Raw genomic sequence first — 15497 nt, forward strand, 5'->3', positions numbered from 1 at the left:
GGGTGAAATCACTCCTGAGGCCCGTGTGTCAAGGTGCTGTGTCTACCTCCCGCCTATCCTGGTACACTGCCCTCTCTGGAGTGCTCATTGCTCTGTTGGCCATGTCCTTTAGATGGCCTGATGTCTGGGCCTGCCAGGGGGAGTCTCACACAGAATCCGTTCTGACCCAAACATTATGAACCCACCACCATGTCTTCTGTGCTTCCTATCACTGATCCCTCCATTGCAGTTAAGAAAGCTACTTTCGGGTTCAAATTTGAACCAGTGGCTTGTATTTAAACCTCGAGTTTAAGTAGGTTGGACATTTTTTATTTTGTTTTTAATCTAGGACAGAAAAAAGGTTACTTGTAGAGAACAGGGCATATGTGTGATCCAGAGAAGGTATATTTGTAAATGGGAAGACAAACCATAAATACTGGGTTGATAATAATTAACCTTTTCAATACATTGGTATTTCCAGAACTCTTGGGAAAATATTTATTGTACTTTCTCACAACTTGGCTTTTAAACTTTCTAGTAGTTCTCTGCCCAACCAGGAAACCTCCTCAATCCCTGATTTTCCCATTTATTTATTCAGCACATATTTATTGAGTACCTGCCATGGGCTGGGCAGTCTAGATACAGCTGGGAATGAGACAGACATAAATAATTAATTATAACCATGATAAATGCTATAAAGGAAAGTATAAGGTGCTATTAAATTATTATGAATAATGAGGGAGGGAGAGGAATTGTTAAGTCAGGGAGGGCTTTATGAGGGAACTGAAATTTAAGCTGAGCCCAAAGAATGAATAGAAGTTAAGTGGGTAGGACAGGGGAATGGAAGGAAGCATTCCAGGCAGAGGGAACAGCATGTACGAAGGTTCTGAGGCAAGTAAGAGCCTGTATTCATTTGAGGAGCTAAGCAGCAGTCAGACTCAGGAGAGTACTTCCAGGAAGAAAAGAGCCAACTGTTGGAGAAGGAACTTTCCTTTTTCTTCTTAAAAATGATTGACCTAAGAATTGATACTTGTGGAAAAATTGATAATATTGCTGACCCAGTGTCATAAGAGAGAAAGAGGCCATGGTTCACGGGTGGTGCTGTGGGAGGAGTAGAAGCCCGCAGCTAAGAGGGAGGCTGGGGGAGGTGGGGAGGGTGCTGAGATGACTCTGATTCTGGGGCTTCTATCTCCTCAGGCCTGAAGACCATTGTGGGTGCCCTAATCCAGTCGGTGAAGAAGCTGTCAGATGTGATGATTCTGACAGTGTTCTGCTTGAGTGTCTTTGCCTTGATCGGACTGCAGCTGTTCATGGGCAACCTGCGAAACAAGTGTGTCGTGTGGCCCATAAACTTCAACGAGAGCTATCTGGAAAATGGCACCAAAGGCTTTGACTGGGAAGAGTATATCAACAATAAAAGTAGGTGGCCCCTTCTCTGCGAGGGGCAGAAGACAAGTCTGCCTCTAACTTAGTGGTCTGAAGCCGTCACTGGGTTTTCAGAAGTAGCTGGGGCTGGGATGCAACCCAGGGCTATGGAAGCAGCCCGAGGAAGTGATTCCCTGTCCCAGGGGTAGGACTGTGTTCAGAAGTGCTCTCTGGCTGTCCCTTTAGAACCAAAAAGAAACTCCATTTGCTCTGAAAACCAGGCTTAGGAATTTGATAAAAATACCTATTTCCCTACTTGGCTTTCCTCAGATACTTAAACATTGAAAAGTTCAGAATATGCCTCGTCAGCTCTCTTCGTATAAGACCTTAGGAATCAGTCTGCTAGGGGGAGTCAGTTAATCTCCAGATAACCATTTCAGCCCCTTATAGCGAAGGAATTCTGATAATTTCAGTTCAGGAAGCACAGCAGTTGGGTCTGCACTAAGGGACGTTAAGTATGGTAGTATTTCCATAAAATAATGGGGAAGAGTTAGCAATAGCACTACTCACCATCCTCGAGGAACTAAAGGCAGTTAAGTAGCCATAAGAAAATGTTGCAAAGGCAATTTCAGCGACACATACAGGCAAGGGAAACGTGCCTTCTAATTAATACAGGACATGGTAATGTGATTTAGTGAGGGTTTTAGCTTATCTGTGGTAAAGAGTAGTTTTAAGGATTGAAGGCTAAAGTTGTATAAAGGAGTAAAGAGCTTAGAAAACTCACTTTCAGACCCCATAGAATCAAGCAGCAGAAACTACCCTATAGACTTGAAATATGAGTGGAGGTCAAATGTCTGTGAAAAGGTCATTGGATTAGGGCTATATGGTAGCACTTTTCATTTTTAAGTATATATAAGGAAATAATTATTGGGAAAGAATTCTTACCAGGTTTTACTCAGGTAAGAATGAATATATGAGCTCAAATCAATGACTGCCAGGGCTAGTTAGGAACGGTGTGATCTTACTCTCTCATTCACTTCAATCTGCCTTATTCATTTCCTGCCTCTTCAAACTTTTCTAGCAAATTTTTACATAGTTCCTGGCATGCTGGAACCTTTACTCTGTGGGAACAGTTCTGATGCTGGGTAAGTAACTCGCCTAATTATATTCTTCTCCCTTAAAATAATGTGTCAGATGAAAATGGGCAATATTTTCACTTCTCTTTGTGCTTATGTAGTAGATCCTAACTGGGTCTGACATTTTGGTTGACTCAGATTTTCTTCCTGTTTCATATTTGTCCACCCAAAATTGGCATTTCACTAGTAAGTGAATGTGCCTGTAGTCTCAAGACAAAATTAAAAATGTAAAAGGCTAAGTAAGGGTAGAGCCTATAATGCCAGATACCTTGCCTGTCTCTTGTAGACTCCCCTCATTCTACTGTAACATGATTAATAAGATACAATGTAGGTACACTGTCTTGGTAGTAGATTAGTACCAAGGATGACCCAAAACATACTAGGCCTGACGGCATGGGGAGGGAGCAGAATAGCAAGATAATATTTTTCTTCTGTTTTTTTTTTTTTAAGACTTTATTTATTTGAGGGAGAGAACCCATGAACAGGGGGAGGGACAGCAGGAGAGGGAGAAGCAGACTCCCAGCTAAGTGGGAACCACCCCCAACTCGGGGTGTGTTCCCAGGACCCTGAGATCATGACCTGAGCCAAGGCAGACACTTAACCAACTGAGCTGAGCCACCCAGGTATCCCTTTTTTCCCCATTAAAAAAAATTGTAGTAAAATTCATGGAACATAAGATTCACTCTTATAACCATTTTTAAGTGTCTAGTTTCGTGACATTAAGTACATTCACAATGTCATACAACCATCACCACCATCTATCCTCAGTACTTTCCGTCTTCGCAAACTGAGACTATACACATTAAACACTAACTTCCCATTTCCCCCTCCATTCCCAGTACCCAAGGGACCACTATTCCACTTTCTGTCTCTATGATTTTGACCACTCTCAGTACCTCGTGTAAGTGGAATCATACATACATAGTCTTTCTTTGGCTTCTTTCACTTAGCGTGATGTCCTCAAGGTTTACCCATGTTATGTAGCATATGTCAGAATTTCCTTCTTTTTTAAGGCTGAGTGATAGTCCATTGTCTGTATATACCACATTTTGTTTACCCGTTCATCTGTCAACAGACACTTGGGTTGCTTCCATATTTTAGTTATTATTAATAACGCTGCTATGAACACAAGTTTATAGCCATATAATGTGAATCTTGATTCTGCTACCACTTTTAGCTATCAGTCTTTTGGCAAGCTGTTTAACTTTGGCGAGCCTCAATTTCGTCATGTATAAAATGGATTTAATAAGTCATGTTCTCACTTCCTTAAAGGATTATTATAATGATCCATTTAGATAACAATACATGAAAGTGCTTTGTAAATGGAAAATTATATAAATGTGAGGGTGTCAAATCGTTATCCAGAGTATATTGGGCCTCTAGGAATTAGTGTTTTAAGGTGACCATGACACATAGAAGTCCATTTAATTTCTGTATCAAAGTAGATACTAGAAATTACATTGAAATAAATATCAGGTGAATCTAAAAGCAGGAGAACTGGTAAAACTGAGATTACTGAAATCCCCAGTATGACTTAGGTTGTCATTAAGTTGAGTGTTAAGAGAACAAGGATGATTGAGAAGAACTTCTAGCTAGCCATTTGTCATTTGGGATCGTAGTTAAGATGAATTTGGTTGAATTGCACATTGATATGAGTCTACAACAGTGATCCTCAAATTTTGGCATGCCACCTGCCAGAATCACCTGCCACGCCTCCTTAAAATGCAGATTCATGGCTCCCGTGTCCAGAGCTTTTATTCCTAGGTCTGGGTAAGACCTAAGAATCGGGGTTTTTAAGAGGCATGGCTAGTGACTCTGACCCTAGGCTGTCCCCAAGACATCATTTTTTTGAAACATTGACCCGACTACTTTGTTTATTTCCTCTTTTTTCTTTTCTATTCTTCCTCCTGCTCCTCCTCCTCCTCCTGCTCCTCCTCCTCCTCCTCCTTCTCCTCCTCCTCCTCCTCCTCCTCCTTCTTCTTCTTCATCTTCTCCTCCTCCTCCTCCTCCTCCTTCTTCTTCTCCTCCTTCTTCTTCTTCTCCTCCTCCTCCTCCTTCTTCTTCTTCTTCTTCTTCCTTCTTCTTTCTTCCTTCCTCCTCCTCCTCCTTCTCCTTCTTCCTCTAGTTCCTTCTTCTCCTCCTTCTTCTTCTTCTCCTCCTTCGTCTCCTTTTCCTTCTCCTTCTCCTTCTCTTTCTCCTCCTCCTCCTCCTCCTTCTTTCTTCTTCTTCTTCTTCTCCTCCTTCTTCTTCTCCTTCTCCTCCTCCTCCTCCTCCTTCTCCTTCTTCTTCTTCTTTCTTTTTAATACCTATTTGTTGGCCTGACTTTCTAGATGGTTTTCTATTATCTCCACAGTCCTGGGGATGACTTATAGTTGACAATTGGGTAGCATTATGTTGAAAAGCCCTAAACTACCCTTTCTTTTCTCAGGCAATGCCCAGAGGGATACCAGTGTATGAAAGCAGGAAGGAACCCCAACTACGGTTACACGAGCTTTGACACTTTCAGCTGGGCCTTCTTGGCATTATTTCGCCTTATGACCCAGGACTACTGGGAAAACCTGTATCAGTTGGTAAGTAGTAATACGTCTTATTTGAGTAATGCCTTTTTTTTTCTTTAGTGTGACAGAATTTGCACGAGGTTCTATGGGGTTGGGGACATTCTAAGAGCCCTTCAGTGAGGACTTACACAGGTCTTAGGATGTCGTTTCTCAGAGTCAGCTGGTTTACAAAATTCAGTGAATTCTCCCAGCTCTCGTCCCTGTGTCTTTAGTAGCCAGTCACATATGGCCATGGAGACTCACGGCCTTGGCGGCTTTCTGCCTGGCCTGGGAGTCTGCGATCTCTGTTTACATCCTGTTGTTTCACCAGACCATCTGCAGTACTTCTCTTCTCAGATTTTTGGATTAGCGCACTTTTTAAAAGAATCAACTAAACAGACTGTACAAGGCACTATGCTAGACATTATAAAGATGAAATTTATATTGAATGTATCAACATTTTTGAGATTTGTAACACATCTGGACTTGCTCAGGCAGGTTGTGACAGTTTAAAAAAAAAAACAAAAACGGTCTGCCATTCATTCTGTTGGGCTATCTTAGTGACCGTAGGCAACTTTGCTGCTGGTAATGCAGAAGTAAGTCTAGGTAATTGCTATGGGTCTTCCAGCTTATAAATTCCATGATAAGTCACTGTTCTCTATTTGACTCTGGCATTTGGTGATGCCAGTTCGAGAATGAGAGACATGTCTCCCTCAGGCACGAAGGACCTCTTGAAGGGAAGTTTCTAATTTTCAGATCCTGTAGGGAATTCTCACTTTCTGTTGGACAGCCTGGAGTTCTCTCAGGTTAAAATCTTTCTCGTGAAATATTTGTGGTTAATACCAAATCCCATTAAATATTTATGGTTAAAAAGAATAACAATGAAAACTAAGTAATAGTGGGTCACATATGCATAACTTAAAACCCAAGTGTTCTTTGATGTCTGTTTGCTCACCACTAGTGAAGGGACTAGTCCTAGATATTTCTTCTTCTTCTGTCTCCACTGCTCTTTATGCCATGTCCCTCTTTAAAAACCCACCCTATTGCAGAAGGGTAAGGAAGGATGTCACTCAAGATGGGGACTTCCTATGACTTAGACCTGATCCCTAAGATGGAATTTATCTGCCAGTGCTCTTTGAGGGCCAGTAGATAAATAAGCTGAAGTCTTGCATTCTTTTCTTTATACTTGTTTTAGAACCAACTAACAAAGTCAATTAGAATTTTTAGCTGAGAGCATTTTTTCCTTGAAAAATGGAGTGTTTTTCCATGAAAAGAGTGTATCAAGAGTATTTGGAAATGGAAGAGGAGTTTTTCTGTCATAGTGAAGGGGACATACTAGTGACATTTACTCTGAGCTAAAGATAGAGGAAGCCCTTTGGCCCTTGGGGATGCTAAGTGCTCTGCAGTATGTGGGCTCACCACACAACAAAGGAACTGCTGTACTCAAAATGCAGTGGTGCCCCTGCAGAGAAGCATTATTACAAGTTACTTTCAGGCTGGTTCATTTGATGCACGTGACTCAGAAAATGGTTTCTGTCTTTACAGACCTTACGAGCAGCTGGGAAAACATACATGATCTTCTTCGTCTTGGTCATCTTTGTGGGTTCTTTCTATCTCGTGAACTTGATCTTGGCTGTGGTGGCCATGGCTTATGAAGAGCAAAATCAGGCAACACTGGAAGAGGCAGAGCAAAAAGAGGCTGAATTCAAAGCAATGTTGGAGCAACTTAAGAAGCAACAGGAAGAGGCACAGGTTGGTGATCAATTCTTTGCTACAGACCTTCCGGCCAGATCACCGTGACTAAGGCTCCATCTGATTGTCATTCCAGTCCATCTTTTGGGGGGCACATTGTCAAATAAAAGTCATTAATCTGATTAAAATAACCCGAGTAACAACTGCAGATTGTGGGTCCAGTTATTCCATTTGTCTTAATGGCCAAATTGTTTGTTAATTTGATCTCTAGTTGAATTTCTCAACTGCTTAGTGTTCAGTTAACTGCTACAGTGGCTGGGAGAAAAACAAGTGACCAGAGCCGAGTATATAGTGTCTCATGTAAGCATAGCCTTTTTGTGAGGAAATCATTAGGATCTTCTTCAGAGATTCTCCATGGTCATGAAAATATTGGTTGTAATTGAAAAGAAGATACATGTAAAATAGTCAAGTAAAATTTGAAAACCGGATGAGTGATGCCATCACCCTAGCATTTTGTTTTCTGATACTTATCCAAGTATACAAGTGTTTTTATACTGTTGGGCCAATGATGTACAGTGTAGGTTCTTAGCATTCATTTTCAGAGTTGGCCAGAAGAAATCTTTTGGTACTAAGAAGGCAGCTAGGTTCTTGTCTGAGAAATCCAAGAGAATAAATCCCAGAGTTCTCACCATGAGGTTCTGCTCTATTTATGTAGGGCCATGTGCCACAACACAGATCAACCTGGAAATGGAGACAGCCAGGTCCTGGCCATAGTCTCCTATACCAGCTGATTCACCTTCCTCCTTCTCCCCTGCTTCACCTATCTATGGGAAAGGAAATGATCGGGCACTGGTTGCTTGGCTTTGTGTGGCTCCAGTTAGCAGCTTCTGACTGGCATGTCATTGTGGCTCCTCCCCTAGGCTGCTGCAATGGCCACCTCCGCAGGCACTGTTTCAGAAGATGCCATCGAGGAAGAAGGCGAAGAAGGGGCAGGCTCTCCTCGCAGTTCCTCTGAAATATCTAAACTCAGTTCCAAGAGTGCTAAAGAAAGACGTAACCGGAGAAAGAAGAGGAAGCAGAAGGAGCTCTCTGAAGGAGAGGAAAAAGGGGATCCTGAGAAGGTGTTTAAGTCAGAGTCAGAAGATGGTATGAGAAGGAAGGGCTTTCGACTGCCAGACAACAGAATAGGGAGGAAATTTTCCATCATGAATCAGGTAAACTCTTTGCACTGGGTCACATAAGCCTAAGAAGTTCTGCTTTTCCTAATCTCATTGATTCTCCCATTCCCCGTTGGCTCTACATTTTGGAGCCCCTTCCCTGGGTCCTAAGGTCTGCCTCTCCATGCTCCAAACTGCTCCCTAAGGGCAGGCAGTAGACGTGTTAGAACAGCCCTCTGCTCCCATCCTGCATCCACTCTCTACTCTAGGCCAGCCCTAGGACCTCATGATCACCTTTAGCAGACTTACTTCAGCCAAAAGGTCCTTGTCACACCAGTGGGCCTTCCATTCTAAAACTTAAAGAAGCACCCTTCTCCTTAAAGGTCGGAACATCAGAATTTAGCTTTCTTAAACATCTCTGTTTAATCCCGGGGTCCTGGGATCAAGTCCCACATCAGGCTCCCTCCATGGAGCCTGCTTCTCCCTCTGCCTGTGTCTCTGCCTCTCTGTGTGTCTCTCGTGAATAAATAAATAAATAAAATCTTAAAAAAAAAAAAAGAATTGCATATAATCGTAGATTTTTTAAAAAGAGTCCTGAAACTCTTTAGGTCACCTTATTTGAGTGTGGCAAATTCTGGTAATTAATTATTCTAGATATAGTGTCATGCTGATAAATTAGTCTGTGGTAGATTAAAAGCCTCCAGTTGTACCCAACTTTGATAAATGAGGAAACTAAGAGAAAGAAAGAGAAGAAGTATGATAATTACTGAGCATTCTGTGACTATAAATATCATTACATAACACTTATTTTTGGATTTCAAAGACCACCACCAAAATCCAATTCTTAGGCCATTTAATTCCCCATTTTAAGGAAATGCTGGAAAGTTCATAAGGTATAGAATAGATCACAGTTACTAGTTTTATGGCAGTGTATCCAGTGCCTTTCCTTGTCTCCCGGAGATGCTTCATTGTGACATCCCTTGTATCTCTCACCTCCCAGTTCAATCTCTGCTAGTCCTATTCATTATCACAGCAGAGTCTCTTGTGCCATCCCCTTCTTTCTATCCTATTAATCCTACCTTAGCTCAGACCTTTGTATTGTTTCATTCTACTGCAGTTAGCCACTGCAGGTTTGTTTCCTCTGATCTTTCTCCCTCTCCTTCATGTTTTATATACTGTTGATAGAGTGTTTCCTAAAACGGAGCTCTCATTATTCACCACCAGGCAGTCCTGGAGTGCCTATCATGCATCAGGGATTGTGACGGGTCCTAGAAGTTCACAGTGGTTAGAACACCATCCTTGTAGTGGAGCAACCACTAAAATTTATTTCTGTAATAACATTGATGGTTCCATATTGTTCCATATTGTTCCATAATTCCCATTGGCTGGAGTGTTTTAGAGGGCACAGATCTACCACAACCTGCAGGTTCAGTAAGGACTTTCTTGGGAAGGTAAATAAAGGATAAACGGGTAATGTATGTGTGTGTTGATGGGGAAGCAATAGGAAAAACGAAAAGACATTCTAGGGTTGGAAAAAAGTAAATTCAGTGTGGATGCCTCAAGCTTGAATTATTTGTTGGATAACCAAGTAGAAAAGGTCTTTAGACACAAAATAGGCAAATAATGGCTTCAGGAAAAGGTCCTGAGGTGAGAGATGGTGATCGGGACTGCGAGACTTGACGAGATACTCAAAGAGGTTGTGTCAGGTTAAGGAACAGTGAGCTAGGGGCACAACCACGGTTATCTGTGGGCATCGGAGATGGAGCTCATGAAGGAAAATGGATGAATGGTCATTAGAGGTACTAAGAGAACCAGTACAGTGAAGCCAGGAGAGTACAAAGGTTGGAGAAAGCAGGGGAGTGATCAATGGATTGAAATTTAACAGAAAATGCTTCATGAGATCAGAATTGGAAATATGTACTGGATTTGGCAATATAAGTCATTGAAAACTTTAAAGACACATTTCAGTCCAGGATAAGGATGGATACCATATGGAAGTGAAGTGGGAAGTGGAAACAGTGAGTGTAGACTTCTCATACAAACTGCTTTAAAGTATATGGGTGAAATTATTTTTATAATCTGGGGCGGGGAGCCCAGAAGAAGCAAAGTGGAGGTAGAAAATGGAGTAGAATAGAAAAGAAAATGGAAAAAAAAAAAAAAGAAAAGAAAATGGAGCACAGTCTTGGAAGATGTGAAAATGGATGTAAGTCTTTACAGGAAAGGGGCACCTTATCCCCAGCTGTCAGGAAAATAGGGGGAGGGTGGGTATGGATAAGTTTGTAGATAGGGAGTAGGGAGTTGAGGAAGACAACACCGGACAGTCTCTGGTGTATAGTAATACAGGAAATTCAAAGTCCTATTGAAGGGAATGAGAAGTTGAGTAGAGGCATTAAAGAAAATATTGACTAATGTAGAATCATTATCACAGAGAATGGGAGAGGAAATGACCCTAATCAGATTCACTCTATTTACTAATGAAGCACCAGCCCTGTAGCTGGCAGTCCTAGGGCCCCCTTCTGGCCCGCTCAGCTCCCGGTCACTGTGCCCTGTCAGGCACCCTGGACTTAGAGCAGAATGCACTGCTAGCTGCTTCTCATGTACAATGTTTGCTTCCTGTCCTCAGTTTTGCTCCAGAAACCCCCCTCTCTAAGACGCCCTATTTTTCCATCTCTCAATGTCTACACCACACTTAGTCTTCACATCCTTCTCTCAGAAAACCTTCCCTGACCTCCCCCATGCCACACCTCAGTGGACGTTGCCATTTCTCTTTCCACTGTGTTTTATACATACCCCTTTATGTGCTGCTTTTCACTCTGCATGGACTCACATTCTTTCCTCTCCTAGATAAAGTGCTAAAGGCAGAGTCTGCATATGGCTAGCATTCAGATATTTGTTGGACAAATGAATGGGGGACTTTTATAAATCTGTTTTCACCCTTCTGGGTCTTGCCTGTGGCCTGGAGCCATCTCTCTCTCTCTCTCTTTCTCTCTCTCTCTCTCTCTCACCCTCACCTTCACCTCACCTTTCTCCTAGTTCACTCTCTTTTGGGGAAGAGTGTGACTCAGCTTTGTTGTCATCCAACCCTTGTCGTAAGAGCCATCACTGAGCTTGTTAATGAATACCTTAGCACTGTTATTGAATGGTCTCTGATTAATCTATAGGCTTCAGCACAGAGTTGCACTGATTGCTCCCTAGCTCGACAAATAAAACTGGGCTTCTGAAATGCCCTGCTTTGCATGAAAATGTTCACTTCCTCTCATTTCTCCATCTGAAAAAAATTGTAGATTCCTAGAGGCCATGGCTGTCTGCCAAGACTTATTGAGAAACCCCACATGGAAGTCATATTCTTTGTCCCAGGACTCTTCTGCAGTTTCTCTGGTTTTATCTGGAAGAATGACTGAGGAAACTGAGGCCGAAAGAGATTGACTAACTTGTCTAAGGTCTTATGGCCAGTAGGTATTAGAGTCAAGATTTGAACCAGGTCCTTCGGACTGCAGAACTTGTACTCCTGAACATACATAGCCGCTCCTCCCCGTTTACGTCTCCACATACGTGGTCGTCTCTTTTTGGCTCACCAGTGAACGTGGCTTCCATTTCCCATGGCACAATTCAAGTGTATATCCATTTCCTTTATTGCCAGATCTTCAGAGAACTCTTAAGACATCTGGCCATCTCGTCTCCTACTCATTTCTCTATAAAATTACTGCTGTGGTTTTAGGGCTTAGAACAGTTCACACATATTAACTTGAGTTCCATTTTGCATAGTATTTTAATTTTTCCAGTGCAACATTTCTCAAGCTTTTTGGTCTTAGGACCCCCTAATATCCTTAAAAATTGAAGACCTTGGGGCACCTGGATGGCATAATCGATTGAGTGCCCAGATCTTGGTTTCAGCTCAGGTTGTGATCTCAGGGTCATGGAATCAATCCCTGCATCTGGCTCCTCATTCAGGACAGAGTCTATTTAAGGTTTACTCTCTCCCTCTTCCTCTATCCCTCCCACCCACTCTCTCTCTCTCACTATCTCAAATAAATAAATCTTTAAAAATAAGTAAATAGGGATCCCTGGGTGGCTCAGCGGTTTGGTGCCTGCCTCTGGCCCAGGGCATGATCTTGGGAGTCCCAGGGTCGAGTCCCACATCGGGCTCCCTGCATGGAGCCTGCTTTTCCCTCTGCCTGTGTCTCTGCCCCTCTGTGTGTGTGTCTCTCATGAATAAATAAATAAAATCTCTTTAAAAAATAAATAAAGTAAAATAAATAAATAAATAAATAAATAAATACATAAATAAATAGGGCAGCTCCGGTGGCTCAGCGGTTTGGCGCCTGCCTTCGGCCCAGGGCATGATCCTGGAGACCAGGAATCAAGTCCCACATCCAGCTCCCTGCGTGGAGCCTGCGTCTCCCTCTGCCTGTGTCTCTGCCTCTGTGTGTGTGTGTGTGTGTGTGTGTGTGTGTGTGTGTGTCTCATGAATAAATAAATAAAATCTGTTAAAAAATAAAAAACAAATTAAATAAATAAAATAAATAAATAAATATCCTTTGCTGTATTTAGCACCATAGATCTGTAACTCATGAATGATTTGTAGTATCATGCATTGATCATTTAGGAAATACTGATTCATTGAGTTACATAGATCTTCCAAGTATTGACACACACAGTGTTAAAAAATCACATACATTTATTAATCACTACCAGCTCATCAGAAAAGTGTAAATACTGTGAAACTGTCAGACTCCAGAGTCTACTCTATACTTGTGAGAAAATGAAAGTGATAAAGACAAATATCATTTTAGTATTATTATAAAATAGTTTTGACCTCTTGAGCCCCCTTAAAAGGATCACAGTAATCCCTAGACCACACTTTAAGAATAACTGCTGTTTGGGGGAAAAAAAAGTGGAGAAAAAGTGAAATATGGCATGGACAAAGAACACTTAAATCACCAGTTTATCACATCCTAAACATCCCAGTCATTGTGAAAGCCTTGTCCCAAGGCTGTCTAGCTGACATGGATGCCCTAAAATCCTCAGTTTTTCTGTGGAAAAAATATGAGGGCCATGTCCACAAATCAAGAACACCCCAGAGCCATTCTCCCAAGCAAACACCTAGACTTAAGGTAGTATATTTAGTTATACTAAATATACTAGTTATATGCCTGGAAAAGACCAGAAGCTCCTGACTGGTAGACAGGAAAAATGTTGAAAACAGGAGATAAGGCCCATCCATTTTATAAAGTGGCCTGGATCCCAGGAGTTAACAGAGCCAAGGGTCCTGAGTCATCACTGAAACCCTCCAGCCCAGGGAAGCTGAGACTGGGGAGGGGTTGGGGTGGCTACCCTCAGGATGTATCTCCATAGATAAAGTTTGAATACTGAGCACAAGGAGAAATGGAACACGTTCTCTTTTCCAGATTTATTAGAGGCAGCTCTTTTGCCAAGAATGGAACAGGGAATTAAAGAATAATAGATAGTTTGTTTCTTTTAGCGTGTGTTGTCTCAGGATCCTGGTTTCTGTGTTTGTAGGTCACTGAATTAATTTATCATCATCTTCCTTATAATTTTTCTATCATTTAGGAATAGATTTCCTATAATATCTATTTCCTAATATGCTGCAAGTTGCCAGAAGGCAGGGACCATGATGTATGTCTTTACCACTGTATCCACATCACTTAGTACACTATAGGTATTTATTGATCATGTATCAAATAAGTGAAACCTTTCTGAATATGGAGACCTAATGTCCCAGGTAGTATCAGCAGCCAGCATTGGCTTAATGCAAAATCACAGATTTAGTCCAGAGAAGTGGACTTCTATGAGAAGTGAAGTAGGGACCCAATGCAGGTGTGGGGTAATGCTCAGGTGTGGATGGCTAACTTATAGTATATAATCTCAATACATATTCATTAAATTAAGTGCTCTACCTGCAGTATACAAAGCACTCCAGGAGATACAAAGATGAATCAGGCAGTGTGCCCCTAAAGAGTTTGTAGCTGATTAAAAAAGAAGAGCTAAAAGCATGTGTGTAAAGAACTATAGTAAAAAGTAGAGCACAAGTACTCTAAAAAAGAGGCTCAGGGCTGTGGAAGGGGAAGGAGGTTTGTGGAAGAAGATAAAGGGCTGGACCATGGACAATGGAGAGGATTTCCACAGCTGGAAGTATAGAACATAAAGACCTGGAGGCAGCATGGCTCAATGGTAGGGTCTGTGAGGGGAAAGAGTGAAAGATAAAATGGGAAAAGTAAGTTAGGGTCAATGCTGGGAGGGTCTTGAAGGACATTTTTAGGACATTGATTGATGCTATTAAAGTGATTATGGGATTTAGCCCAAGAGTACCTGAGTCTTGTCTCGTCCCGGCCATATTTCTCTCTAGTGAGCCCTACGAGGGAGATACATACACCCAAGGCACTGTTACTAACATCTAACACAGAACCTCAGTGTTCTGTGTTATACTGGACTGAACATGTGGGTAGAAGCTCAGATATTTCCTTTCCCTCCCTGCCAGTCCAATCTTGGGATCTTAATGTATTAATCATGGTTTTTATTTTTTGTACTTTACGATGCTTTGACATTTTAGGAGCCTTGCTAGCTAATGTGCAAACTTAATTTCTAGACAGTGAACAACTTGCCTGAAAGTGTGCCTTTCATATACAAATCAACTAATCCAGGGCAGCCCCGGTGGCTCAGGGGTTTAGCGCTGCCTTCAGCCCAGGGCGTGATACTGGAGTCCTGGGATCGAGTCCCATGTCAGGCTCCCTGCACGGAGCCTGCTTCTTCCTCTGCCTCTCTCTCTCTTTCTCTCTCTCTCTCATTAATAAATAAAATATTTTTTAAAAATCAACTAATCCAAACCCTCAGGCCCAAATTTTTATCTAAGGCTCACACACAAAGACACACCAAACCAATGTTTCCCCTGCCCTAAATCACTCCAAGGGCCAGGTACTTTACAGCCAAAATCATTCCTATAGCCCAGAGCTTGCTCAAATCACTCAAACCGCCCAATCCTAAGCTTCTCAGATGTGCCTACTGTACCTCAGCTGTTCCTTCCAAGGAAACCCGCATACAGGTTCTGAACCATGCTTTTCCCTTGCTCCTTTTGCCTCCTAACGGACCATGGTACCTCCCCAGGAGGCCCAGCTGGCATGACATGGCATGCCCCCTTCTCTTGGGAAATATAGGTAATAAACTCTTCCAAAGGCAGTTGTCTCTGTGTCTGTCACCTTAGCACTTCTCAGAACAAAATCATAGGTACAATAGGAAGGCATTGCTTTTGGCACAGTGCCCTGAGGTTTGAAAATTTAGGGGATGCCAAACAAATGCACAATTGAAAATATCAGTGTCCTTATATTTTCTTTAATCCAAGAAATTTAAATACATTGTAAGGCTTTCTGAATTTACCCATCTTAAAATCAGGGCCATTGGGGTGTTTAAATTCAGGAGTGGGATGGATGTCACTTGAATACATATTAGTACATTTATTAAAAAGGAAAAATAAGGTCATAATTTTTCAAATAAAAGTCCGATTTGGCCAATTGCTGTGACAGTAAGGACTAGCTTTACTAATTATATCATATGGTGGATATTTTTATAAAGTGAATGAGCTAAACCTGTGGCTTTAAGGTCTTGATGAAAATATC

At 41.9% G+C, this 15497-nt stretch overlaps 1 protein-coding gene across 4 annotated transcripts in view; it reads left to right on the forward strand.

Moving 5' to 3' along the window:
• Positions 1 to 15497, forward strand: part of SCN8A (sodium voltage-gated channel alpha subunit 8) — a 122716-nt gene that overhangs the window by 40720 nt on the left and 66499 nt on the right. For all 4 annotated transcript variants that reach the window (XM_041736333.1, XM_041736335.1, XM_041736331.1 and 1 more), the window contains exons 7-11: positions 1177 to 1398; positions 2426 to 2489; positions 4909 to 5050; positions 6563 to 6769; positions 7630 to 7923. In XM_041736333.1, the coding sequence (XP_041592267.1) occupies positions 1177 to 1398; positions 2426 to 2489; positions 4909 to 5050; positions 6563 to 6769; positions 7630 to 7923 (929 nt within the window). The remainder of the gene's footprint in view (positions 1 to 1176; positions 1399 to 2425; positions 2490 to 4908; positions 5051 to 6562; positions 6770 to 7629; positions 7924 to 15497) is intronic.

The sequence above is a fragment of the Vulpes lagopus genome, chromosome 21, assembly GCF_018345385.1.
Source record: "Vulpes lagopus strain Blue_001 chromosome 21, ASM1834538v1, whole genome shotgun sequence".
Classification (NCBI taxonomy): Eukaryota; Metazoa; Chordata; class Mammalia; order Carnivora; family Canidae; genus Vulpes; species Vulpes lagopus.